This window comes from Hippocampus bargibanti, linkage group LG16 (assembly GCF_051943395.1).
Source record: "Hippocampus bargibanti isolate YZ-2025 linkage group LG16, ASM5194339v1, whole genome shotgun sequence".
NCBI classification, from domain to species: domain Eukaryota; kingdom Metazoa; phylum Chordata; class Actinopteri; order Syngnathiformes; family Syngnathidae; genus Hippocampus; species Hippocampus bargibanti.
Genome location: NC_142749.1, coordinates 9,634,144 through 9,655,606, shown reverse-complemented (window position 1 = coordinate 9,655,606; position 21,463 = coordinate 9,634,144). Strand labels below are relative to the sequence as shown.

The window sequence follows — 21,463 nt, the reverse complement described above, 5'->3', positions numbered from 1 at the left end:
CCGCTATCCACCTGATTTGTATTTTTTTATTTCCAAAAAGTGTCCCTCAAACCTAACTTCCAATGTTTTGCTTTTTTTTAGAGAGAGAACAAAGAGGTGCATCAGGATGGGAACGACCACCATGACATTCGCGCCGGCGTGTTGGAGAGTGAGGGCCGTTTTGCGAGTACCATCACAAAAAAACACACAGCAGGACCACTGCGTAACTTCTTGGGGGCTCCCTTTCCTCTCTTTAGTGCCTTACGGAGCATTCGGCGTCCTGGCAATTGACATTCGCTTGAAATTAAATGTGTGGAATCAAGAAAGGAACAATGTTCGCTTTTACATTGGAGACGAACACACGATATGGGAAAATCCCAATTGGAATCCTTTTGAGCAGGGGTCACCAACCGTGGGTCTTATTTTGAAATAAATATGCTCAGATGACCTTTAATTCTACAGTATAATGTGCTTTTAATAATTTGTAGTCATTGATGTTTGTTAGTGTCAGCGTATTCAAATGACAATCCCAGGAAATGACAATGTCCTTCATATACGTAGTACCCTGTGGGTGACCCCTGCTTTTGACATAGATTGTGGTGCAATTTTTAGTTGTACAACTATTCAATTCGGTGAAGTCATTTTATTGTTTTACTTTTTTTGGTGTCATATTTAAGACAAGCATTGATTAAGGTTAAAGCTTTTTTTTGGGTAGGGGGAGTAATAAAAAGGACATCCTCTCCCGGTATTATTTTTTTTAAGATCGACATGAAGTCAACTAAGTGACTGGGAAGCTGACAGACTGCATTGAAGCTGCACTGCCGCTACTTTTCAAGTTTGACTTTGTATCACTTGGTGCCATGTTGTACTTTCACAAGATTTGAGACCATTCATGACGTGATATTCCAAATGCTTATTGGGCTTATGCTTTATACTTTGTACACTCGTATAAGCTTTTCCTGCCTGTCTGCAAAAACTGCAGTCGTGAATTTGAACATTTTCGCACGTTCTGTGTGGAGGTCATTCAGTTGTGTATAGGCCAATCCACGTTTATCGAAAAAGCCTGAGAATGCTGCTACAGGGCATTTGTTTGATTTCACCAGATCTGCCGCCTTTCACTAAAGCAAAGCAGATCAGATGCGCAGTATGGTTTCATCTAGGTTGATTTTAATCATTTGTACCGCAAAGATGAGAGCTGCATGCATTGATAAAATGAGCACCAAGACGTCATTTTACTACATTTCCTTAATAAAAGCTGGTTTGTATTCAATCTTTGTTGTTAACCACACACACAGAAAATAGTTTTGAAAGATGAGTTTTCAAAGCATCACCTTTGCAGAGGATATTTGGAAATCGGACAAGGTGTAATTAAACTGTATCAGTTTCTACAAAAAATATGAATGTTTATCGAGATTAATAGTGGAAGAGGAAAATAAATCATGCAAGTGACACTATAGGAAAACTATTTATTTTTTTGTCTTAAAAAACATAAAACAAACACAAAGAAACACATTTGAGTACAGCAGATAAAATCTCCAAAGCAGCTTCCATTTTGGAGCACAAAGTTTCTGCCTTCATGCTGTACAATTCTGTTTCAAATCGGTGACCATCTTTTTTTAAAATGTATAATTTATGTAAAACCTGATTAATGCAACCACAAAAGGAACTGGGAGGTATAAAATTGAGAAGGGGGCCGAAAAAGAAATAACGTGATTTTCATGTCACTTTCTTTATTAATGTACACAATATACAAAATGGTCTTTTTTCTGACTTCATTCTCGTCTAACAGGGATTAAAAAGAAGGCGGAGCTAAATAAATAAAATGATCTCGGCGGGGTATGAGGTTATGGAAAGCCTATTAACATCAATAAAATGGATCAAAGCAACAATGTTTAAAAAAAATACATTTCCAAGCATGAGGCTATTGAAATAATAATCAGATGCTACAAAGGTCATCTCTCCCACAGTAACTTCTCTAAATATCAACATTGTCTACAAGGGAAAAAACTCACATTAAATTTTATGGGGAAAAAAACCCGTCCATTTTCTGACGGTTACAAAAGGTAACAACACCAGCAGAAAGCACGCGAGGGGCATGGGAGGGCGTTTAATTAAAATAAACAGCCCAGACAAAAAAAAAAAAAAAAAAAAAAAACAGGTGGGAATGGAGATTGGCCATTGAGTCAACAAAGCGCAAATGGAGGTGCTGAATTCTAGCGGCTAAAAAGCCCCACTTTTCCCCCAGGTCTGTTGATGGAAATATGGAGAAAGGAAAGACAAAAAACATCAGCGATTGGTGACAATGCTGCAGTTTGTTTGCCGTGTTGCAAGAGAGCATCTTACCTTGACCGATCAGCGCGCATTATCTGTGCTTTTCGGAGGACTTATGGGTGTGAGCGTTAAGGCAACAAAGCAAGCACTTTAAACCCGCTCGTCAAATTGTTAATTATTTTTAGCCAAAAAAGGAGATTCCAGATGTGTCGGGAGGCTGTGCAAGAAAAAATATGAAGCGGTGTCGCAAGGAGGCGGAAAAACGCAGGTTAAGGATATTGTTTTTTCTCCTCCTTTCCTCCGCTGCTGTCCCGCTTCTCTTTCTTTTCAGACTTCTCTTTATCGCGTCGGGATTCCTGCAAGGCAAACATGAACCGGGCCATAAAGCAATTGAAACACCATGGGGAGGGGGGGAAATAAGGCAATGTTTTTTGACTTATTCACGAATTTGTTCGGGTTTTGGTTGTTATGAGTGGGTGCCGATAAAGCGCTGGCCGAGGCATCTGGCAATGTCTTTCTTTTCCACAAGGGGCAGCATTTTCCTTTTTTTCATGTTTGCGCTTTCTTTGTTCCAGCTTCAGCTATTGTCAAAGCGCTATATAAACCGATATGTTTGTATTGTGTTGTATTTTGGAGAGCTGCCCTCATTTCAAGCTCAGATAACTCCAGACCCATATAACTTCGGAATTAACTTTTTCAGATGAAAGAAGAGATGTTAAGGTTTCTTACACTGCATTGAATAGTTATGTAGTCTGAAAATTCAATATTCTGTGGGTCCCGGAATTCTAGTGACAATGACAAAAACCCTGGCATTGGCGTGCACACATTGTCTGGTGACAATGAATGAGTTAATAGCCCAAAATGTGGCAATTAAAAATGTGATGAATGTAAATGACAATTCTTAAGAATTACGCATGAGCATCAGAATTAATTGAATACTTCTGGAAGGGGAGCAGGATGGAAAAGCAAGCACAAATGACCTTTTTTCCTCCGGTGGAAGTCCGTTCGGGCTTGACCGAGTCGCCCTTTTCTTTGCTGGAAGATTTGGATCTTTTGCTCTTCTCCTTTTCCATCGAAGGCGGCGAGCCGCAGGGACTTTCGCACATGCTGTTTTTCGCAGAGTCTGAGAAGAGAACTTTTTATCGTCATTTACGTCATATTCCAACATTTATCTGGGCTCTTTACTTTTGTTTTTAGAAGCAACTTACTGGTTCCATTCTCGTCCTTTCTGCGTTTGGGTTCAAGGCTGGCCTCACGCTCACCAATTATAATTTCCTAGCAAACAAGGGAGAACAATGTCCGTTGTCAAAGGTGGGCCAAAGGTTTTTCAAACAAAGTCTTATGAGGAAACTGACTCTCTTCCTCTCTTTGCGCTCCTTTTCTTCTTTCTTCTCTTTGAATCGACCAATTGGGTTCTCTGGCTCAGTCTTCTCCAGCTCCCTCTCTCTGCTTTTCGACCGCGCTAGTGAAATGTAGTTGAGGTGGTGCTGCAACGACAATTAGACCCAGACAGAAGGAAACAAAAGAGCAAAATCTCTTAATCCACACGTTCAATTTCAGCATTGGTGAATTGTGTCCATATACAGTAAAGTCTCGTTATATCGATATTCTCAGGAGTCCGAAAAATATCGATATAACCGGGACTATCGATATATCCGACCCTGCGCGCATGTAATTTTCTCCTTACGGTCATAGAAATAGTATCGTATATCGATATAACCGATATCGATATAACGAGACTTTACTGTATTTGAAAAACAAAGTTTTGCCAACGGTCCCTTCTGGCTTTAAAATTGTCACTAGAAGGCAGGGCGTGTGTGCTCTTTGCACCTCACGTATCCATCTTCTAAAGTAATTGACCAATTGGAATTAAGCCTTTAGAAGGGCTGCTTGCAACGGTGGAATAGCAATGGAAAATTCCTGAGTGAGAATCGGGTTTAATTCGTTAATAGCAGGTTTGCCCGAGCGGCATTTGTTTAGTCTGGACAGGGAGCTCTCCCAGTCTCCACAATTTCCAGTCGCACACCAAAATTAAAGAAATACCAGAACTGTCCTAGAAAAATTAATCGAGTTGCTGATAAAATGTGCTCGTTGCTACACCGGTTTCAGAACAGTGATTTCAAAACACAGCTTGGAATAGATGTTAACTATGATTATCATTTGGGTTTTTTTTTTTAATGACACACGTGAATGGTTTTAATTGTGAAGCAGATGCAATATATGTCTCCCTTCATGTGGTGCCCTCATTCAGTGGCTGAAGGGCACTTTGTCACGCACAAAAATAAATTGATTAAAAAAAATCCAAATTTCTTCAAATTATTGACACATTTATAATTACCTGGGCAATACTAAGGGGTTGTTAATTACCAGTTTTTTAAGTACATTTTATATATGTCACTCGCTATTCTTCACATACTGTAATTAACAGTACAACAGTTAAAAGCAGTTTAACATGTCAGAAGTACTGTATGTTATGAATCTGAATTCTAGTTTATTCTGATAATGAAGGTTCCCAGCAAATCAGAGGACAGTGCGTTTCTGTTTTTTTTTTTGCGGGCTCGTATTGTCCACAGGCAGGGTGGGTATTATTCTCAGGATTTTACGCTCTGGAGTACGGAGATTAATGTAGCTTCTATAAACAAACGAGACAAAGGGGTCTTGACACTTCAAATTTGACTTACTTGGCTTTGTCGAATGGTTCTGGGCGATTAGTGCGAAATAAAGCACACAGGGAGTGGCGACACACTCTCCCAATACTCTCACTAAAAAATTTGAAAATGACAGATTCATCACTTGACTTTTGTCATTTGTCACCTTAAATTGTATGATTTATGCTGCTTTTGTATTTAAAATTAACAGTGTTCAATTAATTTACTTTGATAAATTAGAGTTGTTCAAGATGCAAGAAATGTGCGTAATCATATATTTGCAGTTTTGATTGGCACTGGCGGAATGAAATTGGATGAAGGAAAATTTAGGACATTTTGCGCCACATACAAAGTGCAGAAATGAAATACTGTCACTTCAATACCGGTCTAAATGAATTTTAGACTCAATATCCTCTTAAAACTAAATATATGAACGACCCCTGTCTCATTATGATCTCGCAGAGAACACTTCTATCAGTTGAATACAATGTTTTTATATATCGTAGATGAAAATGGATGAAATAGATTGACCACCGTGCATTTACTTCAAGATGGCACCACGTGAGTGGCTGCCTTTACAGCAGCTTATGTATTTTGTTTTTGCCGCCGTGAAATGTAAATTTCTCAATTGCAAATAAAGGCTAATCTAATTTACGTTACACTTATGGCGCATTGTCATCATTTGAACAAGGATCCAAAGATATTTTCTGCAATAGATTATGGGACTATTACTTTGTGAGGCAAATAAAACATGCAACAATACATTTAATCCTTTTGAATTAAATAATTTTAAGATGTGTACTCAATAACTTTGAATTGTAGAACTTCTTGCCATATTTATGCAATGTCAAAACAATGAACCAAATTATGACCTATTTGCGGCAGAATTCAAGTATACGGTGGTCGTTTTCACTCTGATGCGCAGGAATCTGGATGGTTTCAATAAAATGAGGGCTATAAATAAAGACCAGCTTTTAGTGTGTGTGTGTGTGTGTGTGTGTGTGAATTTGTCTTGAGGAATCTGTGATCTAACGTAAATCAACAAGTAAGACAGAAGTATCAGATTCGGTTCAAACCTTGGACGAGGACTCCTTGGGATCGTTGCTATTGTCCTGTGGGGATGAATGGAGATGACAGATGAGCTGAAGGAGGGTGGGAGGATTGGGAGGAGGTTTTCAGACAGCGGTAGAGTCGGAAGATTGCATTTGGAAGGTGTTGGGCGGGGAGAGGGGTGTGGGCGAGGGGCCCGGGGCTTGGCTGGCCGGACCAACGTCGTACTGCTCCCTTGATCTCTGACCTTCGGGAACTTAGGCTTTGACATGGTTATCACATAGAGGAGAGATAATCGGCTCAGCATGTGGAATGTAAATACTTGTTAGAAAACCCTGAGCATGTATTCAGTAACAGCTAGTGTCATTAATACCGACATGCCTGCTATCTGAGGTAGCGTACGATATCAATTATATATGTATATATTCATATGTATAAGAATACCGTACAACAAAAATGCCAGCGACGATAACGTGTGTGTGCGTAAGGTAAATGTCTGCGTACGTGTGCCTAAGATTAATCAGCGAGGGTGTGTGCACGTGCCTAAAACTACATCCCTACAGAAATAACTGTGGCTGTCACTTACAGTTCAGGATATGACACAGGATATGAGGGAGGCTATTTCCCCGGATGGAAGGTTAAATATAGACCTATCACAAGCTCCCGGCAGATTGGGCAAAGCTCCAGATGTTCCCTCACGGCTGCGGCCTGTCTTTGTTGTCGAGGCAGGCTTACTTTCCACTGCATTTTTGGATGATTCAAGACCGTGACATTCATCATCTCTGTTGGTCTCGGCTGCAGGTGGCTCCACGGTATGAAATGCTTGCATGGAGGTAGCGGGACTGCTGATGCAGACGGCTGTAGTTGACAAGGCGGCACCACGGAGGCTGTCGGGACCAAAATGACTTGCAGCTTGCATACGTGGGGGATTGATTGCACGCCGATCGAAGGTAGAGGAGGGGTTGATGAATCGGCGACAGCAAAGAGGCACTCCATCAGCAGAACAACATCCTGCTCTCCGCTGAATTTGGCAATGATAGCAGAGGGGGGGCAGGGGTTGGGGGCAGTAATATGCTTTCATCGTAGTAATCAGGAACTCTTTTTAGCTTGGCAGAAAAAAAGGAGGAAACGTTGCAAACTCTCAGTCGAGGGAGGTGGGTTTGAGGGCAAATTGCAGAGCCATTTTCCTCAAAGGTTTAAAAAAAAGTAAAAAAAAATCCATCAGGAATATAGAAACACATACAAAATGTGTTTTCTTCCCAAGGCACGCTGATCACTTCCATTCGTATGAAAATATATTAATATTTCACTATGAAAATACTGACTATTTACAAATTTTCTTCAATCAGTCCTTCAGGAGTTTCCTCCCAATTCTTGAAAAAAAATATTCAGCCAGTGTCCATGGAATGCTTTCAAAGCCCTCATGGATTTGTGGGGGCTCTCCAGATGCCATGCAGCCTGTGTATGGGGAAACCCTCCTGGGTGATCTTCAGGGGTGCTGGAATGTGCAACGGCAGGGAACGCTCCGGCAGATAGAGAAGTAATGGGTACAGCCTTCCTCAAGCCATACTAACCTTAACAGACGACGAGTGGGATGGAGAAGAGTGACTGTCGAGCTTTCGTCTTTTGTGATCTGAAAGGAGGCAAGAGCTTATTCTTAAAATGCATGCTTTTATTTTTGTTTAAGCTCGAATAATTGTTTTGGTTAAAAAAAAAGTATGGCATTGTATCAGAAAGGCTCCTTACCCCTCTCAGTATCAGCCAAATCCGTTCTGGGAACTGGTGACTTGCGAGAACCGGCCACAATGATCCTGTCACCTTTCTCCTTGCTCTTCAACTCCTTGATGGCATCGCGCTCCCTGGAAGGCTCGACGGACTCCCCGTTGCCTGCTTTGGACTTGTCATCTTTGATCTTCTCCTCGGCCTTGACTTTGTCGCGGTCAGCCTTGGGTGTCTTCTCCTTACCCTCGCGAACTGCCCGCTCATCCTTTCCTGCTCTCTCTTCTCTCAGCTTTTCTCTGCGGGCTTCGGCCTTTGTATCAGGAGTGCTGCCGGGTGTCTTTTCCTTTTTCTCTTTTTTCTCCTTGCCACTCTTCTCTTTGTCGTCACGTTCTTTCATAGTTTTGGAGCTGGGAAGAGAAAAGGCATTTTTTTCCTTGAAACGGTATGTGTAACTTTTTTTCTGAATGGTCAGTATTCAACAACTTCAACTACAGTGGAACCACAGCTCAGAAAATAACTTCATTACACGAGACTATTCATGAACAGCAGCAATTTGCCCATCCATAACAAACTGAAACATTGAAGCCCTTACGGCAAGTACGCTGGGCAGGGTTTCTCCCACTGGACAATCTATAAATGGAGCTGGGGCAATTTTTTTTTTACAGGTGTTACATTTTAAAAAGGTTTCTTCACACTGTAAACACTCTGTTTAAGTGCATCAGTGATGACTCGCAAACAAAACTATGGGGTGTAAAGTGCACAAAGCCCTACCTACTAGGAAGAGGTCACTATAGAAAGGTGGAACAGCAGCACGCATGGGCACAAATGCTGGGAATTTTTTCCGCTTTTCTTTGTTGCTGTTTGACTTTCAATTTATAGCATTTTAGATTGGCAGAGCTTGTGAAACACAGTAAAATTGTGAACAAGAGTAATATTGGTCTCAAAATTATCAATCAATTTGTGAGCCAAGATTCCACTCGCACAGATTTTGGGATTACCACACAGAATTGGAGTCTTAGTCAACATTGGAGAGTCGCGGTGTCTGAAGCACTCACCTGTTGAGAGCACCATTCCCATTACTGGCGGTAACTTTGGCTGCTGCACTGTTGGCTTTGTTTACTGGCTTTGACTGGAATTTATCTTTCCCCCGATCTGCAGGCAAATAAGCCAGATTGTTAGTGACCACGTTATTTATGGCTCAAATGCGCATTCCTTTCATCAGAATGATGCCAACTTCAAGTCACTCACCACCATCTTCGGACAATCCATCCTCTCCCTTCATCTGGGTTGATGTGGGCTTCCCTGTGCTGCCGGGTCCATTTTGCTGACTGGCAGGAGTAACGTTACGTGCTGGTGGCTCTTTGTGGTGAAACTCATTTTCAGGGACCATGCGCACCTTCTGGCTTTTCAATCGACCTGAGTAGCTGCAAGATGTAAAAGGTTAATAAAAGGTTTCATGCAGAAGAGATGGGAGAGACTGAGCCTTCAGGCTGCCTCACATTAAGAAATGATGAAGTGATCCCCGTTTCATTGGCCTATGTAAAACATATTTTCAGGTGAACATCCATTTTTTTTCATGTTCTCTAAAATACACCTGCGGATGAATCATCTTGCATACAGACCAGATATCTTTCACAGAAAGTGTTTTAAATGAATTTCAGTTGATTTGCTATGTTTGAGGCCAATAACTGACTGGTGTGGAAAATACTATCAACATAGGTGATGCTGGAACATCACGTTTCATTGCAGGTGAATAGTGTTTCTTCAAGTCAAATTAATGGGTGATGTCATTAGCCAAGTAAAACAAAAAACAGCATCACTGAAATAAACCACATGGGAATGAATTTAAAAGCGCCACAGAGCGCTCAACTGCACACAATGCTATGTTACCCCATCGCTAAGGCATAGAGATCTGGCCTCTTCTCCTTCTCCTTAACGCAGATCTTGTGGACACGATACTCCAGTGCTTGGCCCAGATTCAAAACCTTGGGGTAACATGGCAGGATTTTGATGAGAACGATAAGGATGTTTCGAATGTGAGTGTAATCGCCCGTTTCCAGGCAGTGAACCGAAGCCTAGATGGAACAGAGAAACGGGCATACATTAGCGGATAGCTTTCACAGAGACTCAGGTCTGCTTGTGACCAAGTCAAGAGTCCAACATCGACAATTTAAGGTGGCTCACTTTCGTCAGCATGTAATGCCATTTGTGCACCACATGCCTGAAGTTCTCATAATCGAGAGGATTGGCTTGTTGGCCTCCATCAAATCCTGAGGCCCGCAAAATAGTCAGGAAGCCGGGGTAATTGCCACATTCCTGGACCACACACCAAAAAAGTTGAGATAGATTGACAAATATACTTCAAAGCTAGCTATTCACAAATACAAACGAGTGGATTATTGCCACTGAAGGTAGGATGATACCATACCTTCTCATAGACAGCCCGATCACTATGCCAGCGAGTGACCGTCTCCAGCATGCAGCAAAGGAAGCGCCCATATCGGTGAGACTCGTTCTCAGTACAACTGGCCACAGTGTAAATGATGGCTGAGAACACCTGCAGAAGACAACACATCGTGCATGCTTAGACAAATAAAATACACAAACTATTTCTTGACCCTTAACATTGTGATCACCAAATTTTAGCCATTACGGTTAGAATTATAAAATCCATAGAACTCGGCAAGGACACTGCTGTTCACAAAAGGTGAATTAAGTGAGTGTAGTTGCGTGTGCAAACAACTGTCTTACCCTGTCATAGCACAGGAGAGTGCAGAAGTTGGGTGTCATCTGCTGGTGTACCAGTTCGACAAAGCGGGCACAGTAAACAGCGTCGATGGAGGAGAAGATGCAACGGGGGAACAGGCAGAGCTGCAGGAACTTTGTTATGGTCTCATTCTTGGTGGACTCTGTTGAATAGCGCGCGCAAGGTTGTATTATTAAGAAAGAGGGGGAAGAGGATAAATCAGATACACTAAGTAGTGTATCAGAACTTTTTTGGGTGGGTTTTGTGGGTGGGTAGTGAAAAATACTTACTGGTCATCAACCATTTGTCTTTCTCCAGTTTGAGGCGATGGAGCACCCTTTGGACGTGCTCCAATTGCTTTTTCTCCTCCTCCTGCAGTTTTTCCTGTAGAGCAGTGCAACGTTCCTTCTCTTTCTTTTTCTTATTCATAGGCTGCGGTGGAAGAAAGGCAGAAGATTGCAACAGTAAATACAAATACCTAGTGCGCGGGAGAGAATCAAACATGTTTTATTCCTTCAACACCTGAATTTTTTTAAAAAGTGTAGAAATATAGCTAGATTCAATGTTGCACGTTTCTTGCCAATAAACTCACTATTTCAGGATTCTCGTCAATGGCCTTGATTTGGGCCTTGAGCTTGTTGACCTCACGCTCATAGGCTGCGTGGGGCACAGCCAAGTCATACATGGTAAGAGACCAAAAGGTGGCATAGAACTGCGGGCGGAGGTCTTCCCAAACCCGGCCTGGATGGAGAGACATCACAGCCTCGTGCACCGGTGTCATTACTTGCTCACAAGCCGCCACGTACTTCTGCACCTTCTGCTGTTGTCGGTTACCTTTCTCTGCTTTCTTCAGTTCGTCGTACTTTGACTGAAAGAAAAAAAATAGAAGTACAGGATGATCTACTGCTGTCTTGAGTGTAATAACAAAAAAAATCCAATCCCATGCCCAGGGTGACCCACTCACCAATATTTGATGGGCGAACATTGGCCGAGAAAGGAAAAACGCAGCATCATGTGGAGTATGGAACTGGTTACAAAGTACATCAATGGGGGGAACACGCTTGATGTAGTCCTCAGTGCTGAGGTTGGAGGCAAGGAAGCCGCCAAACTGCACCAGCGTGTCATGGCACTGCATGAAAGAAAACAGCAGTTGAAAATTCCATTTTTGAATGTCACAAAAGGCTTTTCACACAAATCTTTGGTTTAATAAAAGTCCTGACTTAATTAAATATGTATATACTGAAGCAAAATAATCTAATCCAAAATCCTAATGAGAGCATTGGACCATTGGGTAGAAAGTACAGACCTGGTCATACAGGTGGCCGACTAGTTTGAGGTCTTTGTCTCCACTTTCAAGGAAAACCACACCATTTCTTTGCTGGACCATGAGTACACAAAGTGGCAGGGCCAGTTCATGATCAAGCAGAGCATCCTTAAGACGTTGTGAGGACTTTTTTGTGTTCCTTATCTGACCAAAGTAACCACCCTGTGGGCAGAGCACAGGAGTTATCACAACCTTTATGACAAACATTAACAGGTAGAATGCAAAGTAATAGTTGATAAGGCGAAGCCGCCAAACACAAATTGGCCGATACCTCAGCTTTGAGTTGTTCCCCTCCTGTCATTGCTTCGAGCTGCTCTGAAGTCATTTCATCTGTGACCTCAATGCCAGCCATTTTCTGCACCACTTCCTTTAGGATCAACAGGTCAAAACTGTAAAAAGAAACACCCAATGTCGGAAGAATGCAACAACAGCAGCAAAATCAGTTTATTTCTATTTTATGTTGTTGATAACAACATTGATTCAAATCTATTCATAAATTGTCAGCAAACGAGCAAACCATGGCACACATTTGATGCGACACCCAGGAAGGACATTTTAACGGCAGTATGAAGAGGAAGGTACTTCCATGCAACTCACCTTTTCCCTGCTTTTAATTGATTGGTGACATACTGAAGAAGGCCAGCCAATTCAATTGGATATTTTCTGAACACAGCTCCGCATAGACTCGCCAGACCTTGTTTGACATATGGAACAGGAGCTTTAGGCACTCGATAAACTTTAAGATGGCTTCACACCAATTAAGTGATGCATGGATAGACTATGCCGTTTCATATTAGGATGCATACTTTGTAGCCATGATGAGATTGTTGTGTCGTCATGCTTCATCTTTTCCTTTTCAGGATTAGCCAGAGCTTCAATAATACAATCTGAACATATTTGGGTTAAGAGCAATAGGCGAGCTAAACTGTAAACAACAGTCCTTGTTATGAAAAACCTGCTTTTTAAATCACAAAAAAATCCACGCCCTGCCAGGACATAATAGGATACAAGCCAAGACATCGTAGTTGAGGGATGTGAGGTATTTCAAGGAATCCACCACCGGACCAATGAGGTTATCGTACCACTGGATCTGTGACAGCATCTGATCAAAGAAACAATGTCACGGCACTACCCAGGGAAATACCAAAGAAAGGCAAATCTACTGGAGCATGTTCTTTTTAACGGCCTGCATGAACAATACACTTACATAATCAAAAAGAATGGTGGGGTTGCTGTGGCTTAGTTTGCCAATTTGCCTTCCAGATTGTTTCACATTTTCTTTGGTCAATCGCCTGGAGAGAAAGAAAATCACATGAAACCACAAAAGAAATTAAAACTTTCCTGAAGAGTTCACCATTATTAAGGATGTTACAGGTATGCTATTTATCATCATGTCGTCCACAAAATGCGGATGCAAGTAATTACAAGTAAAAATATACATATTCATTCATGCAGTAAATTAAGAGTGTTTCAGTGGTGCTTTATTCAAAATAGAACTTACTTCATGATATATCGAGCTCCTTCCACAGTGTGAGCTTTGACTTTTACCAACAGGGGGTGGCTGGAATATGTTTCATTTTTCCATTGCCCGTACAGGCGGTACCTAGAGGCAAAAAGGAGGATTTTATCAAAATGAAAATTTAACAGAATAGCAAGTGTCAAATGTGTCTCCTCCTGAGGAAAAAAAGCAACTGGGGGTTTACGACGCCTCACTCGCGTTACAAATGTACCGGCTGATCTACGCGTGCCAGTGTCTCACCTGTGATGGTAGGGAAAGAGCTTGAAGAAACCCCACAACTCCTCAGACATGCACGCATTGCACTCCATCAGCGAGAGAGATGGGAGTAGCACCTGGTCTGCAACGCTCAGGAAACAACTTAATAGTATTTCCTGGGACCAGTGAAAGGTGAGCATATGTCAATTGATTCATGGTTGAAACAACCAGTATGTACTCCAAAGACATAGTACATAGTAATTTTCAAACAAACCATTTTTTCTTTGATATCCAAGCCATCGCTGCACAGGTACTGTAAAATTAAGGACATACAATTGCGTGCCGATGTCAAGATAACGCATGATTGCACGGGTGAAATGTAAGCAAGACAATTGTGTACCTCTTTCATGAATGCCTTTCCCAGACGTACAATCTTGGCGAAGAGGATCGGGTCATGCGCAAGGTGAGGTCCCAGGTAGCCGAGCATGCTGAATGTTTCCCGGCGTAAGTCTTCAAAGCTTTCTGCGGGCTTAGGGGCTCGCTTGTTCTTCAGAGGATGCATCACACACCCCCGTGCGCCTTTGGGGATGGCAGCCCTGGTAGATACAGGGAAACATGTCCGTGTTGGTAACAATCTCGTTTGGAACTCAAATTAACTTGATTGTGTCTGAACAGGTGTGCATGAAGTGAAACACAATTGCAAGAAACCATACCCTTTGTATAAAGGCTCCACAGTCAGATGTAACAGCTGACAGAGTGCCAGAGCGATGAATTTATGAGAAGTAGCATAGAACAAAGGCATCTGGTCCATTATACTCTGCGCATGGTGCCAGTCTCCAATCCTGAGAAGTGCTTCTAACAGCCCCAGTTTCTGATTATCCGGTGGCTGCAAGCGCACAAAAAGTTTACCATGTCATTATTTGACTTTAAGTATGTCATGCACACAAGTCTTATAACCAAGTACATGCAATGGGGACACAATTTCCAAATACCTGCTCAATCTTTTCTTCCTCCTTTTCTTTCTCCTTTTCTTTGTCTTCACTTTTGTCTGAAGGCACCACCACCATGACCAGCTTGCGAGCGATCTGTTTGGCCTCTGAAATAACTAGTTTGTGTTCCTCGATAATGGCGGCATCTAGAGGTAAAAGCTGGGATGACAGAGAGGTGTGCTAGATAGTCACTAACAATTAATTTGATTCATTTAAGAATTGCAATTAAATGAATTCGAGTATTTAATATTATTATAGTCTTAATATAATTATTTCATTAATACTAAAATATAACTAAAAAATACAACTGAAATGGTGCAAAAATTTAATGACTGTCAGCGCTATTGTAAATGAATCCCCTTACATGGACATAGAGATCTTCCAATTCTATCAGGTTATGATGTAGCAGAGCAGCAGCAATGTGGTATAGTGACTTGGGGGTTTCCTCATTTGGTTCCTGGGAAAAAAAAATCAATAACATTGTGGCTACTTTTAATAGTAAAATAATCACTATGACTTGAATGTTGCATGGTGAAATGACAAAAATATTACAAAACAGCTGTGGGTTTCACTCGACGAGATATAAAAATGTGTTCTTACCTGATAGAATTTGAATTTAAAGCCGAGGATGTGGCACAGAGTCAACGCTTCACACATGTAGGACTTAATGAGGGGCAGGAAGAACTCATCTTGGTCTGATCGACTTTCATACACTTCCAAGATGATGTCCAGGACACGATTTGGATCTAAATTGAAACACCCTGAAGGGGGGGGGGGGGGGGGGCAATACCAATAGTTTTATATAATGTATTCATGTGTTCAACTACATTCACAGAAAAGATCTGAACAAAACAAAGACCACTGTGCAGCAAAAATGTAATCAAGCTTCTCATGTGGTAAATTCTCTGGTGTAAGGCAAAGGGTTGACTTGCATTTTAGTAAATGTTAAACATCGACAATCTCAAAAAAATAGTCAATGGAGCAAGTCAAGCATGGATCACTCAGATCTTTTGTTTTCAGTTAACTTTAGAAGTTAGGAAACACCAAGATTCAACTTCAGCTGTTTTATCTGGAGATGACTAAATCAAGTTTTGTAATAGCAATACAATACATAGTGATTTGTATATTGATTTGTATATTGCTTTAACAACAGCTGAAGCTGCAACAAGAATGCTGAATAATACCGACCTGCTTATGACATCATTACATGTGACCTAAAACATCTCCGGAATGTGACAACCCTTTAAATGGATAACTTCGTAGGCCGATAGAGGGAAAGGTGTGAAGTGTACCTATGAGAGACTTGATGCTTTCCAGGACAATGTGGCTGGTGATGTTGCCAGACAGGTCTTGGCCAAGCTCAGTGATTAGTTTGGCGTAGCCCTCGTTTTCCTCCCTTAACAAGTTGAACTTCTGTTGCTTGTAACTGACAAAAAAGCAGCATACATTAAACAGAATGACAGTAGGAAAAATCTTTTTTCTCCATTCCTGAAATGTTTGCCCTACTTACAATAGTTTTGTCTTGATTTTCACAATCTTCTGATTGAATTGATGGGCTTGTTTAATCAGTCCGAGGGATTCAAGTGTGTCTGGATCCAGACGCTCTTTCAAAATGGCCTCTGGGAGAAAAATCTGCAAAATAATGTTTAGCACTTTAAAATGATCCTGGGCAATGTACATGTCACAAATTCAGAAATGATTCCAATGACAACAGTGAATTTCCCCCATCAACACAATGGAATGAATTGTCCAGTGTACAAGATAGGATTACATTAACTACAGCAATTATATGTATTAAAATCACACAATCTTTCATATCTCTTCAGTCTATGGTCAAGGTCCACCCGAGTTCATTAATTTTTGACTTATAAATATATTTCAGAAAATCAACAAGGGATGTCTGTATCATACCCAACCCAGTTTTCTATTGCCGTCATGTAAATATGAACATTCCATCGTAAATACAAATGAAATAGTTCTTACCAAACATGCTCCCACTAATTGGATGTAATGGTCACGCTTGTTTTTCTCCTCCAGTGCAACAGTCTCTAAATCTAAGGGGGAAAAACATTCCAGACCATCTCAAATTTTGTAATGAAGACACGCTTATGGTATGTTTGTTTTTAATGTAACATTACCAAGGACACTAAAGACATCAGCTAAAATCGATGGCATGTCATCTCGGAGTTCCTGAGGGGAAAAAAAAAAACAAAACACAAAATTGAATGTACACCGGGAAAACTATATTCCCAGTCGAAGTGACTGCAGATGTTGGTATCATCAATGACACCAACATCAACACTGTATTGTTAATTAAGAGGAGGGGAAAAACTACCATCATCTCTCCAAGAACGTTGACAACAAGGTCCAACTTGAGGTTGCCCTGTACAATTTGCCAGCAGAGCTCATATAAGGCCGCCTGGATATCTATATGGTGACAAGACAGATTCTTACTTTCCACATGAAATTTTAAGGCTTGGGATTCACAATGGAAATCCCTAAAAACACTACTTATAGATGTTCTGCTGCTATCTTGTTTGTGTACCAGTTAATATACTTTTGGTAACTTATCTGAATTAGACACATGCATTGGAAGATACTGATTTTATCCCAGGTAAGCAAACTAAACTTCAATTTGAGTTACCTTTAATCTGACATCCATTATCTATTTTCTCTGTTAGTCCTTTGCAGAGCTGTACACTGGAGGGTGAAAAGGGAAATAGGCATCAGTAACACATTTTGTTGAATGTCTAATGCAAGTGAGAACTTGACGCCTTATCTTGTAAACAAGCGGCATACACAGTCATGTTGATGGTAGATGCTACTGCTACAGAGTGTAAATCTGCTGCGAAAATATTCATACAGTGGTGATGAAGGTCCACAGGGAGCGAAGATTGTCAAATCAAAACAAGCAAATATATACAGACATACAAATAAACAGCATAAACGCTGACATTTAATGTATGGTCCCAAAAACTAATTCCAATCTTAATAGATGTGTGCAATTCCAGGTAAAAAGTGTGATACTGTTTTTTGCAGACTCGAATGTTCTCTCAGGTTGTTGGGGTGATGGGGGTGGGGAACGCACATGTGCCACACGCATGGAATTGTTGAAATGTAATCTGGCAATTTGGTGAGAGAAAAAAATCAAAAGAAAATGTCACTTTTTAAAATGGTTTGTAAAATTAAGTGTAACCATGATTTATCATTTTAAATAACGTGTTGGTAATAGTGAATGTCTGCTTTCCTCTAACGGTTAGCAGGTTGTTTTAATGTGAACGTGGAGGGCGTGAATATGACAGCCTGGGGAGCAATATTCGAGACAACAATGACAGTAACAAGTAAACACCTAAATAATGGTCGTGTATAGTACTATGACAGACATATCTGGCCTTTAATTGCAACGGGCCTACGCCGACCAGTACATATTTATGTGTTAATGTACTTCAACGTTACAGCTCACTTAATTAGTTTTTGAATGTAGGAGCCGATAAAACAATTATTAATTAGCATTTAAAGATGTGCACCGAAAATACAATACAATAGATATGGCTGGCTACTGAAAGCAAATGGTAGGTAGGCACAAGGATGTCATACAGTTTTGGTATTTTCTGTGTCGATTGCGTTACATCGATTGGTAAACACGAATTTAACTAGATTCAACATTAGGTGATATTCAATGTATCGTAAGAAATCGAAACCGAGCAACAGATAGCATTATTGCTAATTTGGTAGCATTGTGTTTAGCTCCGTTGTTCCCTCCACTGAGTTGTAGACGGTTATTGCATTTTATACACGACGACGTCCGGTGTCCACGCTCTACTTCTAAATAACTCTTTTACGTCTATTAGTTTTCTTTAAAACGCAACAAATTGTATCTAAAGTTCGAAAAGGGGATATAGGGCTGCGCGGATGCTAATTAGCCTAGCTTACAAGTCATGCCATTCCAATTTCAAGAGCTATTCTGGTAGTGGGAATGGCAAACACGGAGATATTGTTAGTTAATATCCTTCGGGGTTGCTGACCAGTCCCGATCTGCGGGTAAAGAATAGTACCGTCACATTATAATTGCATCCACAACAAACACAATTTAATTGATCGCGGCCGGTCTACTGTAAGCTAGCTAGCATTAGCTGCACTTAAGCGATTGTGCAGGCAACTAAAACCACAATTATAGCTCGTTACATAAAGATCTGCAATCCGGGGGAGTTATGCTTATGTTGTTGCGTTTTTAATTGTGTTGCAATTGGACCACTCACAATTCGTGTTTTCCCGTTTTGTCCCAATTTTTGACCCATTCGCCAGGGAGGATAAGTGTCGCCATCTTCCATCCACAGCTGCCGGATGTCTTCATCGGCAGGGTCAAATGTGCTCGGCTCCGGTGTGCTCGCCAGCTTAGCACGCCGATGCTGCTGCGGCTAGCGCACAGATGCATGGCGGGACGTGTAAGGTGGAGCGCCTCTGTGACAAAGACGAAATTTAACTTCAAGTGAAAACGTAGATAACGTTGGCTCATTTTGGAGATTAAGTTCATTGCAACACAATACGGTACACGTAATGACGATGCATTTTCTACTCGTTTTAATGTTAAATGTTCAGGACACAACAACAACAACAAATGACACTCGGACAAAAGTACATAAATACACATTTACTGTAATATTAAAAGAAAACGCATCCAAACATACATGTGACTGTAAATATACAGCGAACAAGTATAAAACAAAACTGCAGCTCAAGTAGACGCTTGAGGAAGTCTGTATTTTTCCCCAACTTTATGTGTATTAGCTACCATCACTAACATTGACACAAACAATGCAAGTGACTGGTAATGTGAGATAAGGCGATATCACAAATGTTATCAGGTTACAAGGTGCATGAAAGGCTCAGATGTATTTTATTCTGTGAGCATTTCTTAGCCCACATACAGCTCTTTGTATCCAACAATGGTTGTTTTACGGTATTCTATAATTCAGACAAGTCAGTCTAGCAGTATCAGGTCAATGTAAAAAAGCACAACAGTATTATAAATGACAACGTTTACATTGGTGAATAGTTTTGCTGGGCTTTTTGAAATTGTACCACATCTATTTTCATTATTAACAAGTCGATGAGAAGGTTTCTTCAGCCGTCATCTGTACAAATGTGAAGGTTTCGGACGTTTCCCCTCCTACCCAAGAGGCTTCGTCAGCGAACTAAAGTCTGACTGGTCGTATCGGCCCCATTTATATATCCCTAATGTCCAGACATGGTGGCGCCGGACACAGCTATGATAGGTCCCTACTCTCAGGTTGGGGGGGCAGAGGACCCCGCCCTGTGGCCCCACTGAATGTTCCTACATTCCTGACTAACGACTGGCCTATTACCCCCACTCCCACCGGTATCACCTCATCAGCATAACGACCCTCATCAGCATTACGAAAGTTGCCTAACCTGTTTTGCCTAAGCAGGCTATTGTATGAACGATCCAAATTGAACCTCACCCCACCAGACCGGTTTAATGAAGGATTTTGTTGTTTTATAAGAATCGCTTCTTTTACCCCCCTTTCAAACCATCTATGTTCTTTCGCTAAGATTTTAACCTCATTGTCGTCAAATGAGTGGTTGCTAGCTTTTAGGTGCAAATGTACTGCCGATTGAGGTCCACTTATATTATCCCTGCGATGTTGATAAAGTCTTTTTTTGAGAATTTGTTGAGACTCCCCAATGTACTGCTCTTTACAATTTTCATTCTTACAATGTATGGAATAAACTACATTACTTTGTTTTTCATTTGGTAGCCTATCTTTTGGATGCACTAATTTTTGCCTTAACGTGTTTATCGATTTGAAATAAGTAGGAATTTTATGTTGCCAAAGGACTCTTTGTAATTTTTCAGAAACTCCTGCAATGTACGGTACTGCTACTCCTCTCCTTTTTGTATCTTGAGAATTATTGGTTTCATTCCCTATTCTTTCTTTCTGACATTTGTTGAATGACCACTCAGGGTACCCACAGTTAGTGAGTGCTCTCCTGATATGTTTTGACTCCTTTTCTCTACCTTCAGTGCTAGTTGGTATTAGTTTAGCCCTATGCTGGAGGGTTCTGATAATTCCTAGTTTGTGTTGTAAAGGGTGGTTAGAGTCAAAAAGTAAGTATTGGTCAGTGTGCGTAGCCTTCCGAAAGACTTCTGTTTTTAGCGCTCTGTCCTCTTTTATAATTACTTTACAATCCAAGAAGGCTAGTTGGTTCTCTTGAATGTCCCCACGAGTAAATTTAATGTTGAAGTCTACAGAGTTGAGGTGATCTGTGAAGGATTGAATTTCTTGCTTTTTAATTATGACAAAAGTATCGTCCACATATCTGAACCAATGTCTAGGTTTTGTCCCTGGGAAGGATGTGAGGGCCTGTTTCTCCATCTCTTCCATGTAAAGATTAGCCACTATGGGTGAAACTGGTGAGCCCATAGCACAACAATGAATTTGTTTATAAAATTTTTCCCGAAATTGAAAATACGTAGTATTAAGGCAGATTTCTAACCTGAGAGTAGGGACCTATCATAGCTGTGTCCGGCGCCACCATGTCTGGACATTAGGGATATATAAATGGGGCCGATACGACCAGTCAGACTTTAGTTCGCTGACGAAGCCTCTTGGATAGGAGGCGAAACGTCCGAAACCTTCACATTTGTACAGATGACGGCTGAAGAAACCTTCTCATCGATGGACCACTCCTGTACGACTGAGAGCTTACACAGACATTATTAACAAGTGAATAAAACAGGCTTGAAATTGTCCAATGATGGCATTTTTGTTAAACATACTGTATGCAAGCATTGGCACTTGAATGTATCCAAATAGGTTCACATGAAGCATGTGCAATACAGGCAACTATTGGTCATTGACACTAAAAGATAAGCTACAGGCTGATTTGATTGGCATGCTGCTTTGCTGCACTGCCATGACATGATGGTTGTGTATCCTCCTTGGTGTCTTTTGTTGAGAATAGTTCATTTACAAAAACTAGAATGATACAACTGTC

The 21,463-nt window shown here is 41.0% G+C and overlaps 2 protein-coding genes across 7 annotated transcripts in view; one reads left to right on the top strand and one right to left on the bottom strand.

The window, feature by feature from the left end:
- Positions 1-1,883, top strand: part of gria3a (glutamate receptor, ionotropic, AMPA 3a) — a 69,580-nt gene extending 67,697 nt beyond the window's left edge. For both annotated transcript variants that reach the window (XM_089017339.1, XM_089017338.1), the window contains exon 16: positions 82-1,883. The gene's annotated coding sequence lies outside the window, so the exon portion shown is untranslated. The remainder of the gene's footprint in view (positions 1-81) is intronic.
- Positions 1,685-18,853, bottom strand: thoc2 (THO complex 2). Of its 5 annotated transcripts, none has more exons than XM_089017334.1 (39): positions 18,703-18,853; positions 17,088-17,143; positions 16,779-16,870; positions 16,582-16,633; positions 16,427-16,497; positions 15,954-16,075; positions 15,736-15,869; positions 15,044-15,204; positions 14,808-14,900; positions 14,447-14,602; positions 14,168-14,340; positions 13,855-14,050; positions 13,729-13,767; positions 13,500-13,630; positions 13,242-13,343; positions 12,948-13,032; positions 12,749-12,842; positions 12,547-12,627; positions 12,338-12,434; positions 12,012-12,129; positions 11,723-11,902; positions 11,381-11,545; positions 11,009-11,284; positions 10,707-10,848; positions 10,422-10,579; positions 10,099-10,227; positions 9,855-9,986; positions 9,561-9,745; positions 8,919-9,094; positions 8,726-8,822; positions 7,695-8,077; positions 7,523-7,581; positions 5,975-6,010; positions 3,606-3,737; positions 3,459-3,525; positions 3,231-3,385; positions 2,530-2,606; positions 2,323-2,369; positions 1,685-2,226 (listed from the first exon to the last, which is right to left on the bottom strand). In XM_089017334.1, the coding sequence occupies exons 1-38, from the start codon at positions 18,795-18,797 to the stop codon at positions 2,342-2,344; spliced, it is 4,725 nt and encodes a 1,574-aa protein (XP_088873460.1). In that variant the 5' UTR covers positions 18,798-18,853; the 3' UTR covers positions 1,685-2,226; positions 2,323-2,341. The 5 variants fall into 5 exon arrangements, 3 of the variants coding, with proteins under 3 accessions (XP_088873460.1, XP_088873461.1, XP_088873462.1); XM_089017335.1 differs by having other exon boundaries at positions 2,323-2,364; positions 2,531-2,606; XM_089017336.1 differs by having other exon boundaries at positions 3,231-3,373; positions 18,703-18,852.
- Between the last annotated feature and the right edge of the window lie 2,610 nt (positions 18,854-21,463).

Coding starts and splice junctions, on each gene's coding strand:
- thoc2 (XM_089017334.1), bottom strand. CDS start 18,797: ATGAAGACATCCGGCAGCTGTGGATGGAAGATGGCGACACTTATCCTC. Junction 11,285..11,380: donor TGTTCGCCCATCAAATATTG/GTGAGTGGGTCA, acceptor TTTTTCTTTCAG/TCAAAGTACGACGAACTGAA. Junction 7,582..7,694: donor TTTGGCTGATACTGAGAGGG/GTAAGGAGCCTT, acceptor GCCTCCTTTCAG/ATCACAAAAGACGAAAGCTC.